This window comes from Hypanus sabinus, chromosome 22, assembly GCF_030144855.1.
Source record: "Hypanus sabinus isolate sHypSab1 chromosome 22, sHypSab1.hap1, whole genome shotgun sequence".
Taxonomy (NCBI): domain Eukaryota; kingdom Metazoa; phylum Chordata; class Chondrichthyes; order Myliobatiformes; family Dasyatidae; genus Hypanus; species Hypanus sabinus.
In genome coordinates, this window is record NC_082727.1 from 42,655,768 (window position 1) to 42,674,273 (window position 18,506).

General features: G+C 39.8%; 1 protein-coding gene and 1 long non-coding RNA gene across 2 annotated transcripts; one reads left to right on the forward strand and one right to left on the reverse strand.

Moving 5' to 3' along the window:
• Positions 1 to 1,292: 1,292 nt before the first annotated feature.
• LOC132379565 (uncharacterized) lies at positions 1,293 to 10,467 on the reverse strand. The gene is made up of 3 exons (XR_009507463.1): positions 10,330 to 10,467; positions 8,585 to 8,716; positions 1,293 to 1,489 (listed from the first exon to the last, which is right to left on the reverse strand). It is a non-coding gene; the product is annotated as an uncharacterized LOC132379565 (long non-coding RNA).
• LOC132379564 (homeobox protein vex1-like) lies at positions 8,808 to 17,866 on the forward strand. Its single transcript, XM_059947623.1, has 3 exons — positions 8,808 to 10,954; positions 11,601 to 11,809; positions 16,500 to 17,866. Exons 1-3 carry the CDS (start codon positions 10,567 to 10,569, stop codon positions 16,764 to 16,766), a joined length of 864 nt encoding a protein of 287 aa, XP_059803606.1. The 5' UTR covers positions 8,808 to 10,566; the 3' UTR covers positions 16,767 to 17,866.
• The last annotated feature ends 640 nt before the right edge of the window (positions 17,867 to 18,506 follow it).

Sequence of the window (18,506 nt, forward strand, 5' to 3'; positions counted from 1 at the left end):
TGCTACCATGCACCTCCCCTTTCCCACACCCTCTATTTTCAAAACTCCTACTACGCCGGGGCGAGGGCTGATATTGCCCACTTTGAGAACCACTGCTCTACATGCTGAGTTGTAATTTAGGATCTCAATCCAAAATGTCAGCTATGCATTTGCCTCCACAAAAATGCTGCTCAACGCATTGAGGCTTTCATACAGAAGACCTTCAACTTATCAGTGACTGCAAATTGATTAGAACCACTCAGTATCTTTCCAAATAAATTGAGGATTTCATCAGCCCTACAACCGGACACCAACATGAATACTGGAAAACAAACAGAACAACAGCACAATATCTATGTAACCCTATAGCTAGCCCATTCTGAGACTTCAGCATGAAATGGCAAAGTTTGGCATGCACAGTTAACACGCATAGAACCACATGTGTACAAATCAGGAATATTTTCAATTTGGTCTGGACATGTATGTCTGTGATTTGCATTATTTTAATTTTGTTTTAAGTCAGTTGTCTTCCATTCTTGAGAGAAATTTTAACTTCACTAGAAATGAAAGCCATCCAAGAATGTGTTTGCAAACTCTATATAATTATAAAGATGACGTTTGCAGTGTATGAACATAAAGTTTTCTTGCTTTTATGTCGGCCTCCCCAACCATCTATCTAGTCTGAACTCCTCCCATCGTATCAAATTGGTTATTGCCCCCCCCCATGCACTGGTCAGCGAATTTGCCCCATCCTCATATTCTACTTGAGCTCATCACCACCATTGTCTCCACTGTTCAAACAGATGTAAAATCCATCAACATAACAATTTTTATACAACCCAACCAATTCCAACCATCCCTGTCCCTCAGATGCACCAGTGCCCACTGGCCATCCTGAAAATGGTCTCTCGCAGGGGGATCAGTTATCAAGGCCTTAGGTACAACCAAATATTTGGTGAAAGGGCTAATGACTAACATATTTATTAGTGTCCATTAGAGTGCCCTGCAACGTCTACATAGCTTGCTTCTAAAATGTTAAAATGCATGGGAGATGAAAATAATTTTAGTAAAACAATATTGAGGCCCCGGCTTGAGTGTAGTGTTCAATTCTGAATTTCCAATCAGTGAATCAAGAAATATAATAGAATGATACCAAGATTAAAAGATCTTTCCTTTTTGAGGAACCACATTATCTTCTTAGAATGAAGATTAAAGGGAGTTTTTAACAGTTGCTTTTAATCATATGTAATTTTCATGGGAACATGAAAACAATTTCCAGTGATTCAGCTATCAATAACCAGGAGACTCAGGTTTTAAGTATTGGTACAAGAACCATGCAGACTCTGGAATTTTTTTTACACACAAGTTGTGTGATCTGGAATTCTCTTCTTGAAAGCATCAGAAAGTCACAGAGTTATACAGCATAGAAACAGGTCCTTCAGCCCATCTGATCCCAACACTGAATCTGGGGACATCCCAATGGTCACAAGACTCCAGTTGGAAAATTGACCTTCAACCAAAGTTTAAAGTAAATTTATTAGTCAAGTACATACAAGTCACTATATACAACACTGAGATTTGTTTTCTTGCAGGCATACACAATAAATCCAAGCGTCATAAAAGAATCAATAAAATAACACACCCAACAGGGTGGACAAACAACCAACGTGCAAATACAAAATAATAATATTAATAATTAAGCAATAAATATCAAAAACATGAGAAGAAGAGTCCTTGAAAGTAGGTTGTGGGAACTGTTCATTGATGGGGCAAGTAAATTTGAATGAAGTTATCCCCACTGGTTCAAGAGCTTAATATTTGAGAGGTATTAACTGTTCCTGAACCTGGTAGTGTGTGGCTCCTGTAACTTCATCCTGATTACAGCAGTGAGTATGGACTAAGTGGTGGGGTTCCTTGACGATGGATGCTGCTGTCCAGTGACAACGCTCCGTCTAGACATACTCTATGGTGGGGAGGACTTTACAGTGATGGACTGGGTGTATCCACTACTTTTTTGTAAGACTTTCCATTCAAGGACATTGGTGTTTTCATACCAGGCTGTGATGCAACCAGTTAATATACTCTCCATCACACATCTATAGAGATATTAGATGTCATGACAAATTTTCAGAAATGTCTAAGGAAGTAGAGGTGCTGCCATACTTTCTTTGTAATTACACTTATGTGCTGGCTGAAATGATAACAGCAGGGAACTTAAAGTTGCTGAACCTCGCTACATTTGATCCTTTGGTGAGCACTGGCTCATGGACCTCTAACTTTCTCCTCCTGAAGTCAATAATCACCTCCTTGATCTGCTGACATTTGCTGAGAGGTAGCTGTTGTGGCACCACTCAGCTAGATTTTCAATTTCCCTCCTATATGTTGATTTATCACCATCTTTGATTCAGCCAATAACAATAGTGTAGTCAGCAAACTTAAGTAAGGCATTGGAGCTGTTTTTAGCTACACAGTCATAATTATAAAGAGGGTACAGCAGGGGGAAAATCGCACAGTCTTGTGGTGCACCTGTGCTGATGGAGATTGTAGAGGAGATGTTGTTGCCCGTCTGAACTGACTGAGGTCTGCAAGTAAGGAAATGGAGGATCCAAATACATAAGGAAGTATTGAGGCTAAGGTCTTGAAGCGTATTGATTAGCTTTGAGGGGATGTTAGTGTTAAATATTGAGCTGTAGTCAATAAAGAACACTTTGCTGTCCATCTATTGTCCATCTAAAATTGTCCACTAATATACTGTCCATCTAATAGCAAAGTACATATTTGCTGTCCAGGTGCTCCAGGGTTGAGTGAAAAGCCAATAAAATGGCATATGCTGTGGACCCGTTGTGCCAGTAGGCAAATTGGAGCTGATCCAAGTTGTTTCTCAGGCAGGAGTTGATATGCCTTAACACCAGCGTCTCAAGACACTTCCTCACAATGGATGTAAGTGTTACTGGATGGTGGTCACTGAGGTAGATTACCACATTCTTCTTTGGCACCAGTATATTTGAGCCTTGCTTGAAATAGGTAGTTACATCAAACTGCCAAAGGTAGAGGTTAAAGATATCAGTGAACTGTCTAGCCAGTTGACCAACACAGGTTTTTAGCACTCGGCCAGGTGCCCCATCTGGGCCAGATGCATTCCATGGGTTCACCATCATGAAGGATGCTCTCATTTTAACATCAGAGACTGAAATCACAGAGTCATAAGGGGCTGTGGGAGGTTACCCTCTGCTTCCGATCATCAAACCACTTATGAATCCAGCTCACTTCTCCTGAATCTTCCAGATCAGCCTGCCATGCGGTACCTCGTCAAAGGCTTCACTAATGTCCATTTAGACAAGATCCACTGTCCTACTTTCATCTATCCACTTAGTTACCTCTTTCAAAATCTCCAAAGGATTCATTAGACATAACCTCACACACACACAAGCGGCGCTAACTATTCCTATCAGGCCTTGACTATCCAAGTGATGGCAGATCTTATCCCTCAAATACCTTCCAGTTACTTTCATATAAGCAAAATCATATAAGGGTGATGGAGAGAAGTAGAGAAATAACATTCAAAACAGAACTAAATAAATATTTGAAGAGGCAAAAAGAATAATGCAAGTCTCTGATGAGGGCCAGGAGAGTGGAAAAAAACTGGATGGCTCACACAAAAGGCCATGAATTATAACAAGTTACAGCAAATAATCAGACTCTTCAGCCCACTGAGCCAGTGTTGACCATCAGCTACCCATTTGCACTTATCCTACATTAATTCCAAATGTTTACCTCAGATCACAATCAACTCTCTCAGATCCTAGCATCCACCTACACACTAGAGGCAATTTATAAGGGGCAACTAGCCTACCAACTTAACCACCTTGAGGATGTGTGAGAAGACTGGAGCATGCAGAGGAATCCCACATCATTACATACAAACTCCACACAAATAGCATTCAGATTTGAACCTAGATCTCTAGCGGTGTAAAATTGCATCTTACTTAGCTGCACCACTGTGCACTTTGGATAGTCTGGACTCCGCAGTAAGTTCAACAGTGAAGCATATTAAAATATAGGCTGTGAATATTTGTTGATTCATATTAGGATTTCTAATTTTGACCATGCCAGTTAGGAAATTCTTCAACTCCTGTCATCTATTACAAAATCTGGGCCAATGAATGTCAAACATAATTTAAGTGTGTGATGCATTGATCTGCTGTCCTTGTATTCTTCATGTGCTGTTGCTTAAGGAATACTGCTCAACCTTTCTTTTAACAATGATCACAGCCAATACAACTCTTTCATTTGAGATACCATCACAGTTTTTTATAAAGATTTATTACATCAGAGCTTCCAGCTATTTCAAGTTCTATTAATCACCATTGGCATCTGTGTCATCATGGTACAAAAAAGGTCTTAACTTTGTGGCAGTAATCTCACCTCTTGAACAGTTGTGGGACAATACTCTTTTTGATTAATTACATGGGCTTGGCCATGCAAGATTTTTTGTACAGAGTTTGCAGATGAGTGAGGGCTAGAGTAACAAACAGTGTCATTTCAAAGAAGTATACTTGGGTCGGTCAAATTGGGGGGGATTATTGGAAATGTGTGGAGAATTAAAAATAGGATTGCCTGAGGATAAACATAAGTGTATGGTTGTTGGGATGTGGTGAGTTGAAAAGCCTGCTTCCACATTCTGCAACTCTATGTTTCAAAGGTCTTTCATTTTTGATCATATAAACTGATTGACAAGATGAATAGACATAAAATCTGTGAAATTTGAAGAGGAAAAGGATGAGTTCTCCTGTGTTTGCAGTTAAAATGAGTACTGGCTATCTAAATTAATGGTATAAATTTAAATCACATGAAGAAACTTGTGGATACAAGATGTTCGCAAAGTTCAGAAAGATGATATATTTGATGGAGACTTACTAATTCTTAAGCAGATCTGATATAAAAACTAATGAAAAACTGTTTCCGGTTAAAGAAAAAATGGGACCCAAAAGACAGTGATCTAGGAAAAGAAGCAGAGATAATAAAATAAAAAGTTTTTGCATAGTGAACTGCAAAGTGAAACGTGTTGAGTGGAATTTGAAAATTATTAAAAAGGAAAAAAAGTGGTGAACAATGGGATTATATGCTATAGATTAGAACCAATAATATGCCTATAGTCTAGAAAACTCCCCCTGTGCTGTACATTCCATACTATTCTAACTCCAATATTCACCTGTGGATCCCCTGCCTTTGCCTTTTCATTGGCTTCTGCTAACAGCTGAAATTTTCTGCACAGCATTCTCTTAGAAATAACCTTTTCATTACAATAATTTCTACTTACACAGTACATAACATCACATAGTACTTTATACAAGTGTTATCAAGCAAAAACAATGCTGGAGATGCAAGATTATGTAAATGCTGGAATCTGGAGCAAAAAAAACCAAACTGCTAGAAGAACTCACAAGTCAGGAAGCATCTGTGGAAGGCTATACAGTTAATATTTTAGGCTGCATCATCATCTGAGATGAGGGTGGGGAGGGAGGGCTACTGCACAGGAATTAAGTAAGCTGTAGAGAGTGTAAAATAAGCCATATCCATCATGGGCACTAGCCTCTATAGCATCCAGGTCATCTTCAAGGAGCGGTGCCTCGGAAAGGTAGCATCCATCATTCAGGACCCCCACCACCCAGTATGCGCCCTCTTCTCACTGCTACCACCAGCAAGGAGGTACAGAAGCCTGAAGGCACACACTCAATGATTCAAGCACAGCTTCTTCCCTTCTGCCATCCAATTTCTGAATGGGCATTAAACCCAAGAACACTACTTTTTTAATATTTCTTTTTTCTCACTGCTTATTTTAATCTATTTACTACGTATATATTTACTGCAATTCGCTGTTTTCATTTTCTCTCTATTATCCTGTACTGCACTGTAGTGCTGCCGCAAAGTTAACAAATTTTGTGACATATGCTGATGATATTAAACCTGATTCTGATTCATAAGGATTGAAAGATAGAAAGGAAATAACCAGTTTAAAGTGGCAATGACAAGGGATGGAGCCAGATATGGCAAGCAATAGGTGATCCAGGTTTGGAGGAGTGATAGGCAGATGGAGGAGGGAAGCGCAGAAATAGTGATAGAAGCCAAGAGGTGATAGGCGGTGCAACAAAGGATTGCAAATGCTGGAATCTGATAGGAAATGAAGGAGCATGGAACCAAATAAAAGAGGTAGAGTGGGCAGATGGGAATATTAAGGGGAAGGTACCTAGTGGGAGGAGTATCTGATTAGAGGAAGAAAAGGAGGAAAGAAACAGTGTGATAGATGGCTGGGGTCTGTGGAGTTATGACCCGTTATAACCCGTGAATTATGTAGAAGGAACTGCGTAGATAAATAGAGAAAAGTAGATGCCTCATCAGATGGAGGGATTTAGGTGTTCTTGTGTGTTCATTGTAAAAGGTTAACAACTGTATTTCTATTTTATATTGACTGTCCTGTTGTACAAACTATTTATTATAAATTACTATAAATTGCACATTGCACATTTAGACGGAGACGTAATGTAAAAATTTTTACTCCTCATGTATATGAAGGACTTAAGAAATAAAGTCAATTCAATTCAATTCAACAATTGGTTAGAAAAAAACCAAACAGCATGTTGACCTTTGTCCCAAATGGGTTGGAGTTTAGTAATTGAGAAATATTATTACAAATGTACTGTACATGGTACTGTGGAGGCTATGCCTAAAATATTGTGTGCAGTTTTAGTCATCTTATTTAAGATATTAAATACTGGCTTTGGAGGCAGTACAAAATGGATTTACCAGGTTAGTTCCCAAGCTGAGAGATTTGTCCTATCATGAGTGGCTAAAGATATTGGACATATATTCATTCTTTGGAGTTTAGAAGAATTAGAGGTGATCTTTCTGAAATAGTGTGTTTAGGACTCTTGGGGGTAAGGCAAAAATAAATGTTGAGTTTCTTTTACAAATAGAGAATCTCAAAGAGATACTTCTACAAAATTAGGGGCTGTCTTTAAAACTGAGGGTCATAGGGTATTTCTCACAGAAGGTGGTAAATTATCGACCCCAGAAGGAAATAGTAGCCAGATTACTGGGGGTACTTAAAGGATAAGTAGGCAAGTTTTTGGATCAGAGAACTGAAGATCAGGGGAACTGACAGAGCAAGGTTGATGGCCTGGGTCAGATCAGCCATGTTCATGTTGAATGGCAGGGCAGGCTTGAAGGCCTGAGTAGTCTACTCCTTCTCCTCTTCTCTTACTTTTTAAATTCAAGAGTGGCCTGAGGACTCTGAGATGTCCTGAAGATCAGACCCCAGTGCACCTGCTTATTTTCTATCAAAATAAACATTATTCATAATAAAAATATTAAACCATGCAATGATTTTTCATTCTTTACATTCATAGTCAATGCTTTCAGTACTGGCCTAGTTCATTGCTACACATCATAGCTATGCAGACACACATATGGCCCTCTGGGGTAGTATACCACAATAATTGAGGGGCTTCTTCACCCAACCTGGACACTTTCTCTCCAGTAGCAGAAGAAACCTATGCCATGGTCATTCCCTACTGAGCCCTTGCGATGGCTGCACCAAGCTTCAGTGCGTCCCTCTACATGTACTGCTGTAGCCTAGAATGTATCAGTCAGCAGCATTCCTCCACTGACATCTCAACGTGCTGGTAGACCAACAAGTTTTGAGCAAACCAAAGAGTGGCTTTCACCAAGTTGATGATCTACCAGCAGCACTTGATGTTCATCTCCCTGTATGCTTCTGGAAACAGATCATTGATCAAGGAGTCCTCTATCATGCAGCTGCTCAGATGAACCATGCCACAAGCTCTTGCATCTTTCACTGCACCCTCTTTGCAAACCCACAGCCTATAAAGAGGTCAGCTACTATCTCTTCCCCACTACAATCATCCCACAGGCAGCGCATGGTGGGAGTGATGCTGTAGGCATGCAGGAAGGATCTGATTGGGAGAGCCCCTCTCACCTCCAGCCAGACAAGATCTTGATGCCTGGCAATGAGGCACTCTTCCAAGTGGTCCGGAAAGTCTGCTCAGGGAACCACCCCACTATCTCCATTGAGTCCTTCTCCTGTAGTGTCTGCAGGACATTCTGGGCTGACCACTCCCTTATGGCCTTTTCGTCAAAGATATTAGTCTGGATGAATTTTTCCATAAACAACTGGTAGTACGGCAACATGACTGGGATGTTGCAAGGCAATGGGGCCAGACACATCCTTCACAACTCTGGCAACAGTTAGAGCCTCAGCACATAGTGGTACTTGGTGGCCACGTATTTAGGTTTCACAAGCAGCCTGAAGCAGCCAGACATGTAGGTGGTCATTAGGGTGAGAGTGACATTGGGTATGTTTTTGCCCCCTTTATCCAGGGACTTGTGCATTGTTATTCATTTGACCCAATCCACCTTAGGTACCCCACAACTGAAGACAACTTAGGTGATTCCCAAACTGGAGAAGCAGGGGATGGACCATACATGCAGCAGGTACAGCTGCCCTGAGAGCATCTCATACCTGATGACCAGGTTCTTCCTGGTAATCTATAAGAACGTCCCTCCCCATTCCCATATTCTCCTTTACCTTTCCCAATTCCAGTGCATCTGTTGGCTCCACCAGTATACTCAGCAATGACTCCAGCTGTGTGGTTGTGCATGGCAAGGAGCTTCCCAATCACCTCTCATCCTTCCTTCAGTATGGCCAGAGTGAGCTAACCTACAAACGAACCATAGACCAGTGACACCATAGAAAAGGCATATACATTTCTTATTTTACTGTAGTTGCAATTTAAATTAAATCTACTTTAATTATTTGACCATTTAAAATCTCTTTATTAGAAACATTTTTAAAGATATTTCAAAAAGCCTTTTACAATGGGTGACCTATCAAAGGCAGTCAGGGTATTTTGGAAAGAGACCTCATGATACTCTTATAGTAGCTCTACCTCATCTGACATCAAGGGTTATTTCATCCATTTTTCTGCATCAGGAAATACAAGAAACGTGGGAACTCAGGACAGCAAACAAGTCTAAGTCGTCGGCCAGGTTCAACTTGAAATCGTCTCTCGATTTTAAACTAGCAGTTACAATGAAGTTATGCTTTGTGTAGTTAACACCTTACAAAGTGATTTAGTAATCATGTAATTTCAATTGCACCATTACAAAAACAGATCACTCCATCACTTCTAAACTGAGAAATTGTTGCCAAAATGCATAAATAATTTTTCAGCAAGTGAGATATGTCATGCTTGGGCTAGTAGTTAAGTCTGACTTAACAGTTTACAGGGGATTCTCTGATCCATGGGCCTTTCACTGATACACAGTGAGATGGAAACACGTGCTGCTGGAAGGGAAAGATGCACTTTGGTCTTCTGAAAGCTGCTGCTGTCCAGTGCATTCCTGGGTCCTGGCCCCTCAAACACTTTATGGGTGTGTTGAAGAGGCATTGTGAATGGCATTAGTACTGACTTGATAACACTGTGATATAGATTTGACAGTTCTATAAATGTAAAGATAATCATATATGTTTTATAGTTTAATTTTGAGATGAAGTTAAATACATAAATATAAAGAACATTATATAAAGGAATGAATACATTCAGGATTGTTTATTGTCATTTCTCAGTACACCAGTGGAAGTACACAAGTTTAGAAGTGATGGAGTGATCTGTTTTTGTAACTGTGCAATTAAAATGACATGATTACTAAATCATTTGTAATGTGTTAACTGCACAATGAATGTCTTCATTGTAACTGCTAACTTAAAGTCACAAGACCATTTCAAGATGAACCTGGCAAGCTACCTAGACGTGTTTGCTGTCCTGGCTGCACACATTTCTTGTATTTCCCAAAAACGATTGTTACTCTGGTTCCGATGCAGCAAGTAAAACCACAAAAAGTACAAAGAAGACGATAATTTAAAATACCTCCTACACATAAGCCGATTGCGTTTATATAAAGTAACGCTAGGTACGGAGTTATCTATGTATAAGGTGACTCTGACAAGAAATGATAATGGATTGGGGAGGGGTGGCCCCAGTTACCAATTTAAAACGATAATATAGTTTAGCAGGATACATTTGCTTGCACGATTGACGCAAATTGGATGAGAACTGTAAATGCCTCCAACAGCACATTATCGAACTGAAGCCAGTACACCAGCATACTTAATACTCTGACACCAGAGTCAATTACGCTCACTGATGCATCACTTTCATCCAAGATAAAAGACCAGTGAATGGTTTGGGGGAGAGCGATGACAGGTGTCTGCATATTAAATGAAGTTAACTGATGCAAATATGCTACATCGAACATCTTGATGTCATTTACCAATCGCCTCAGCCCATTTGAATCCTGAGTGTCGTTTAGTCTACTGCTGTAGATGGCTTTGTCAGATAATGTTGCCGTTTATCATGACGTGGTTGGATCCACCTATTGGCAAGGACGCAGTATTTACTCTGAAGTTAATTCATTACTACACTTATCGTTGTATTGATAATGTTATTTTATTTCTAGTTGAACTTGGCGCCACATCCCGATATCCTCCATTTATCACGTCTTATATTCATGTCTCTTTTGTCGGGGCCGATGAGTCAAGCACTTGTTTATTGGAATCCTTGCTTTGATGTCCGAGCACATTTACTCATCAATGTGAGGAAATGTCCCATAAATACCCGGGCATTCGAAAGGAGCGCTTCTTCTTTTTTTGTTCTGAAGATGCTGGAAGCTGCATTTTCAGTGGAGTGGCTTGCTCAGAGTAGTCAGAACAGCAAAAAAAGTCGGGATGAGTATGGCCAAGTGTTTCGAAGTGGACATGCGGCGAGATATGGTGATTTCTGCGCGACTGAGAGGTCACACGGGGAAGTCACAGCGAGATCTACTATAGGAAGCGGTAGGTCACTAGCCACTAATAACCAGGGGACCAAAACCCAGCAGCGATCTCTGGCAATACGAGGTAAGTGAATATGGGGACGGCATAAAATACCTTATTTTTCCAGGTTTAAAAAAAAAGTCTGTTCATTTTTCGAAACGAATTGCCCTGCTCAATACTATGCGTAGTTATCCCTTCTCAGTTACTAAGGGAGTATTCTAATTGGCAGGATGGGCTACGCGATTTAGTTGCGTTTGTTCATTTCGTTGCAGCTGATTTCAAGGGTGCATAACTTTTTCAATCTCGGGTTTAGTATCACAGGCATATGTCGTGAAATTTGTTTTGCGGCAGTAGTACATTGCATACGCAGTAACGTGAACTACGATAAATATTTTTTTTAAGTAAAAAGGAAAAATACTGAGCCAGCGTTCGCTGTCCATTCAGAAATCTGATGGGGGCGGGGGAGCGAAGCTGTTGTTGAAACGTGGAGTGCGTGTCTTCAGGCTCCGGGTATGCCTTGGGTGCTAGGGGTCTTTAATTATTGATACCGCCTATTTGAGGCATCGCCTTTTGAAGGTGTCCTGGATGCTGGGGAGGCTAGTGCCCGTGAAGGAGCTGGCTGAGTTTACAACTTTCTGCGCTTCTTCCCGATCCGGTGCAGAGTCCCGACTACAAGCGCCAGGCTGCGAGTGGGTCCTGTAAGTAGTGTCTCTGTGTTTGTGTCCGGCAGCTCGGGCCGCCTGCAACAGCAGCAGCGCCTCAGGAGGCGCGGACACCGAGTCCTCCGGGAGCGGCGAGTGGGCGGACCGCCGGCGCCTTCGGACCATCTTCACCGCGGAGCAAGTGCGCATGCTCGAGTCTAGTTTCGAGCGTCAGCAGTATCCGGGCACCTTTGTGAGGAGGAGCCTAGCAGGGGAGCTCCGCCTATCAGAGACGCAGGTGAGTCCGGGGCTCTTGTTCCCCCAGTCTGTGCTGCCGCCTTGCCCGTCCGGTCCCGGCATTGCAGGCTCGGTCATTTCTTGCAATTACGATGCAGAAATGTTAGTCTTGAGGGACAATCATTTCACTGCATTACATGACCAGTTTTAACACGTTTGGGAAATATTGTGCAGGTATCCAGGAAAACGAACAAAAAAAACAAACGGTGAAATTCTGCAGATGCTGGAAATCTAGAGCAACACACAAAATGCGGGAGGAACTGAGCAAGTCGGGCAGCATCTATGACCCCAGAATTGGAAAGAAAGGGGCAGCCAGAATAAGGTGGTGAGGATGGGGGCAAATGGTAAGAAATGCAAGATAGCAGATGAAACTAGGTGAGATGAAGGTGGGTGGGGAAGAGAGACGAAATGAGAAGCCTGGAGATGAGTGAGTACATATACTTCCTTGATACCTGCACAAAAGATTCTGTAGGTGCTGGATATCTTGGGAGAAATGCACACAAAATGTTGGAGGAACTCTGCATTCTATTGCATAGTTCGTCCAGCATTCTGTGTTTCCAAGATTTCTAGCAACTGCAGAATCTGGTGCGGGTATTCTGGAAGCGCATATTCTGCTGCCTGGATGAATTGCTTATTGAAAGGATGGGACAGTGCTGTGAAGTTGTGCAGGAGAGGAATCGTGTAGTGCGTTGAAGAGCTTTTACTCATTGTTGATCGTACCCTTTAAAAGAATGGGATAAATGGGTAAGCTTTTCTTCAAGGACAAAAACTGAATGCCACTCATACAGAGTATTGATGATTCATAAATTTTAAATATAGTTGATTCCTGTTAATTGGGACCAATACATTTTGGCCCAATTAAGCAGCTACCCAATTAGCTGAAATTTCATAGAAATAGTTAAAGGTATTTTTTTAAAGACAGCAAGTTATGTCTTTAAATGAACTACAGAACAAATTAGAACATGAACAATGCTGTGACAACTATAAAACCATATTAGTTGCTAATAGTTGTCTTTGGATGAGTACATCAATGAATAAAGTCAGCACAGACAAGTAGTCACTCTGGCCGTTTCTGGCATCTCCACGCCTGAATGGTTAAACTGCAAGTGAGCAAAACAGTTCAGATCTGTCTTAATGCTTATTTCTTGCCAACTATTGGTTACAAAAATCACTGCTTTTGAACACAAAAGCTGATAACTGGCGCAGTTTTTAAAAACTGCTTGCTCTAGGCAAGGTGTTGTGTTTAATGGCCGTACAAGTGCACTCAACTGATGCTAGTTTAAAAACTGTTCAGCAGCATTCTCCTGCCCCAATTAGGTGGTGCAATCAAATGACGGGAATCCCAGCCATTTTCTCAATTAATTTTCCTTCGAGAGTTGCTACAAATAGTAATTACATCCATTGTACCTTAAATGTATAATAGAAGCATAAAAGCTATAGATTTTTTATGCAATCAGAAGATCCATATGAGAATATTAAACTTGCATCTGTATCAATGGACTTGTACAGTTCTCAAAGTTTCCCTTTTAATATTTTAAAATAATACCATTGCCAGGATGGTAATGTAATGTACAACCAAGAAACTTGCATTGTGAATTTTTGATTTGATCAATTACATTAAAAAAAATCCTGACTTGTTGCATTTTCTTTTTGTTTTGAAGTATGTGTGCAACACCAACCCTATCCCACATCCCTGGGCTCCTTAATTCAATCTAATTTTCGCTTTCCCCACAGTTTCCATTATAAATACTCCTTGATCCTGACCTCCCCAATAAAATCCATGAATTCTGGAACTGCTTCCCAAAATCTCCCAATCCCTTTCATCTTCAAAAGGAAGAAAGAAAGAATTCTTCATCTGTGTTAATATGGCACTATGTTGCTTTTAATTCCAGCGATTGCTTTGGGTCTTTGCTGATTTAAAGGTGCCATTGAGGGGTAAATTGTCACTGTTGTCCCTACTCCCTGGAGAATGGGATTCTCCATACTTTCAAATACAGCCACATTCAAACTGAATTTTGACTTTATTGCAATAAAATCAAAATATGGTATGACTGAGAAGTCACAATCTTTCTGCGACCACTACCCAAATACTTCTGTCAACAAAACCTTTCATTTCCAATGATATCCTGACATTTTTCCATCTTCATTCCAAGTCTTCAGTTTCATAAACATGCTATGGGACACATTTTAACATGATCTGACTTCATTTTTTTAAAGCGAGGCATCTATTTGTAAAGTTGTAATCAAAATGGATGGAATATTTTATGCTAAATTTTTGCTGGTTAGAGTATTAGCAGACACAACGTCCACCAGCTACATAGACTGAATTATTTCCAACAATACTTGCATAGCCATGGGTTTCAATGGTAGTCAAGTTTATTCTCTATGCACAAGTTACATGTATACACAGCTGCAGGGAAAAAATTACTTGCAACAGCATATAAGCAGCATTCATAAGAAAAACAACAAACTTTTTTCAAGAAACAACAAAATCAGAATAAAAACATCACTTTAACTGCAAAGTGAAGTCCATCATAAATTGGATAAAGTAGTTAAAGTTTATCATTTCAATTAGAATCCAGTAAATACTGTATATAATTTTCATAATTATGCCAATAGCCTTGTAATATATTATGTTACAGGGGTTGCTGTTGTATTTGACCCTGACCCTGACCCTAACATCTCTGGCCTTAAGGTCACCCACTTGTTCAGCTGTGCTTTCGTTCATCTGCTGATTAAAAGATTTCCTACACTTTTGTGTACATTTAACTCTTCTATTGTTCTCCTGGCATAGCTTCTAGTGAAACAGAAGTAGGAATGGGCCATTCAGCCCTTCAAGCCTGCTCTACTGTTCAATGTGATCACAGCTGCTCTCTAATTTCAATACCATATTCTGGCGTTCTCCCCCCTACCCTTTGTATCTTTTGCCTAGATGTCCTTCTATCTCCTTTAATAGATTTAGTATATTGGCCTCTACCTTAAGTGGTAGGGAACCTTACATTTGTCCGTGTTCTGTATCCACCATACTATTCCCTGCACATGCAACTTGACTAAATCATACAGTTGTACCATCTGTAATCCTGAAATCATCTAATCCTAACTGGCACATCCTACTCAATCATTGCCTCTGTGAATTGAGCTATAATGATTGCGATTCCCACAATCCTGCTTTTACATCATCTACATCTCCACCCACACAAAAACTCCCCATTTCCCTGCACGCCCATCCCAGCACCAATTCTCCATCACTGTGTTCCTCCCCATCTCTACGTTCTTCCCCATCCCAACAATCCTCCAACACCAGGGGTGGCTACTTGCATGTCTTTTTTTAATTAATCCACATGTTTATCACTTAGTTCTTAAGTTCTGAATTATTTTTCCAACAGCCTCTTCCACTGTAACCTCACCCTCTTGGATACTCCTTTAGATCGATCACTTTGACTTAATTGGCTTTAATATTGTGTGGCTTGGTGTCAACTCCTTTATTATGTTTTACATGTTAGGATATTTTGCTGTGATACCAAATGCAAATTCCTCTAACTCATCAAGTTAATGTATTTAGGAAACCTGCACATATTCTTGGAGAAAATTTTTAAAACTGTACTATTCTGAATTCTATCTGAAACAAGCCCTGATGTGGTAAGAGCTGTTATCAATTTATGAATTAGGACTTTTACAAGAACCAACAAGAAGAGGTTTAAATTTAGCTAAAGAAGGGTGGACATTTTAGAGCTGTGAAGTCAGTTCAAACCAAATACCAGGAGCTTTTGTGGAGATGTAAAGAGGAAGGGGGTAGCTGGGCTAAGTATGGGACCTCTTAAAAAGGTAAATCAATGCTTTGTATTTCTGTTCACAGTGCGGAACACTGCAAAAATCCCAAAGGTTTCTGGTGGTGCTAATTTCCAATTTTGTGGAATTTTGTAACAGTCACAAACACAAGAGGCAAGGTGTTGGAAAATAAGTTGTAGTAAAGGCAGAGAAATTGCCAGGTACTAATAGTTTGCATGCAAGAGTTGTCAAGGGAGCAGCTGCAGAAATAATAGAACCATTGGCTGAGAATTTTCAAAACATATGACTACATTACTTAAACAGAAAAGTCAGCCAATTGGATTAATATCTGTTGGCAAGATGCAGGAGTTGATAATCAAGGAATTAAAAGCTAGTCACTTAGAAATGCTTATTGCAATCATATCAGTTTAACATGGTGTTATAAAAGGTAAAGTCTGTTTGATGGATGTGGTGATGATCATAGATCCCTGTTTTATGACTAAGATAAGATTAACTCTGACCTCTTCTAATGCTGTTCTTGAATCTATAATGCTCAGGTGTGTAGAGTTTGCATAAAATAGCACTCTTTTGCATATTTCCAAAAGTTAAGTGGCATGGTGAATTTGACTAAGCATACTTGCACAGGATATAATGACAATTTAATTGAATTAGCAGAGGATTTGGGTAACTTTGATTCATTTCTAAATATTAACATTTGTAGGGAAAAGGCAGAAAAAATAATTGTCTTCCGGTAGCATATTAAGATTCTAGGAAGTGTGTGATGAAGCAAATGCCCTCAGTCATGTGATCTACACTCAGCTAGATTGGAAGGCATGATGGGAACAGAAATCTTGTAATTTATGCTCATGTTTAAAATGGAGGTGAACTCTAATGCTTATGATCTGCCTTTTACATTCTTTAAGGTCAAAACCTGGTTTCAGAATCGTCGGATGAAACTCAAGCAGCAGCTTCAGGTTGCTCAGGCTGAGGCACTGAAGTCCAGACTGCTTCTTCAGTATTTCTCCCATCCATATCACTCTGCTCACAGCTTTCCTTATGTGGTAGAATCCAGCTTTTTCCTTCATTACCCTGAATTTGGACCTCACCCCACCCAGACTCCTATCTCGAATCACCGCTTGCTGCGCTTTGACTACCAGCTAGATCTACCTCAGACCTCGGGTCACTACTAGTCAACTGCACCCACACCTCGTTATCTAAGATTAAATCTATGGCAATATATTGCACACCTGACAGAATAGCTGTGAACATTCTTTTATTATGTCATTATAATATATTTATTTTTTAAATCTTATAGACTATTTTTGGAGTCGTATGTAGTATCCTGCAATGGATCACAAAATTCTCAACAGGAGCTAACTGTGTGTAAATGAATCTAAATTCGGTTGTTGTATTGAAGGATGTGTTTTGATGCACAGTCCGCTATATTGAAATGTGTAATACTTTTCAATGTACAGCTTTTCAAGCTGTCTTAATACATTGGAAACTGTAAGTCTCTACCTCTTTCCTAAAATGGGTCACAATATCATCCATAAGGGATAATATTTGGAGCTACTTCTGTGGTTTGCTTTAACTAGTTTAGTCAATTCTAGTAATGTTTTTGACCTTTCAAATGTCTTCATGGCATCCTGCTATCTTGTCTGTAGAAATCAATTGCAATTGTTTCTGCAAAGGAGAGATTTTTCGTATTATTCTCACCATTATTGTCGCTGCACAACAGTGGGGTGGAAAGCACAGACAAATCACTTGTGCCTTGAACACCTATGCTGCTATCTTCATCTAAGAACTATACCTCAGTATAAGTCAGGAAAAGTATCTTTTTTTGTCATCATAATTGTCAGCTTTTTCATCAGTAATTACAGCAGCAGTTAACATTATTTACACTGAAAGCTACAATTGTACAAGGAAGTATTACAAATAAAAATGTAATTATCTTTGGTGTATATGTGATGTTTGATCACAATTAAACTGAGTTCTGACTGGTGTTTCATTAAAGTCAGTATAATGTTCTTTCCCTTTAATTATTTCCACTTATAATGCCAAGTATCCCATATATAGTCAAAGATTCACATGCAGCTCTGCAGCCACTTGAAAACTGACCACTTTACATTGCTTCATCTCATTCTTAATTTTTTTCTACATTAAGTTTCTTACACTATAAATCTTTCTTTGTCCTCCTAAATTCTATAACTAATTCTATCAGCTCACTTCATTTCTTGTATTTTATGCCATCAGGAAACATCAAAATTCTGTTCTATATTCAAAAATTGAAATCACTAATATATTTCAAAAGGAGCAGTAATTTCCAGCATTGATCACTACACTAGCTCATTTAAAGGAATTGGTTTAAGTCTAATTCTTAGTGGGGGGGGGGGGGGAGGGCATGAAACAAAAATGGTGCAGATAGTCCAGTGCTTGCCTGCTAATTTACAATTAGTCCAGTTTGTCTGTTTGGCCCATATACTTCTAACTTTCCCTGACTATGTACCAGATATCTTTTAAATATTGTAATTGCACCTGAACTAACAACTCTTTGCATCTTGTTCCAACCTCTTGCTCCTCAGATCCCATTTAAGTCTTTTGCCTCTCATTTCAAACCTATTCTGTCCAGTTTTAAGACTCTCCTACATGGGCGGGGAGCAAAGGGAAGAGAGAGAGAGAGAGAGAATATGTCCCTCATAATTTAAAAAAATCTCTAACAGTTCACACCTCTCCCCATCTTCTTTCACTCCAAGGAAAAGAATCTTAACCTATTCCATCTCTCCCTTCAATCTAGGCAACATTCCTGGGAATCATTTTGCACCCTCCCAAGTCAGATTTTTTTTTTGTAGTGTGGCTACCTGAACACGGAAGGCTCCAAAATATGGTCTAATCAATATTTCATACTATGCCACCCCAACTTCTGTACTCAG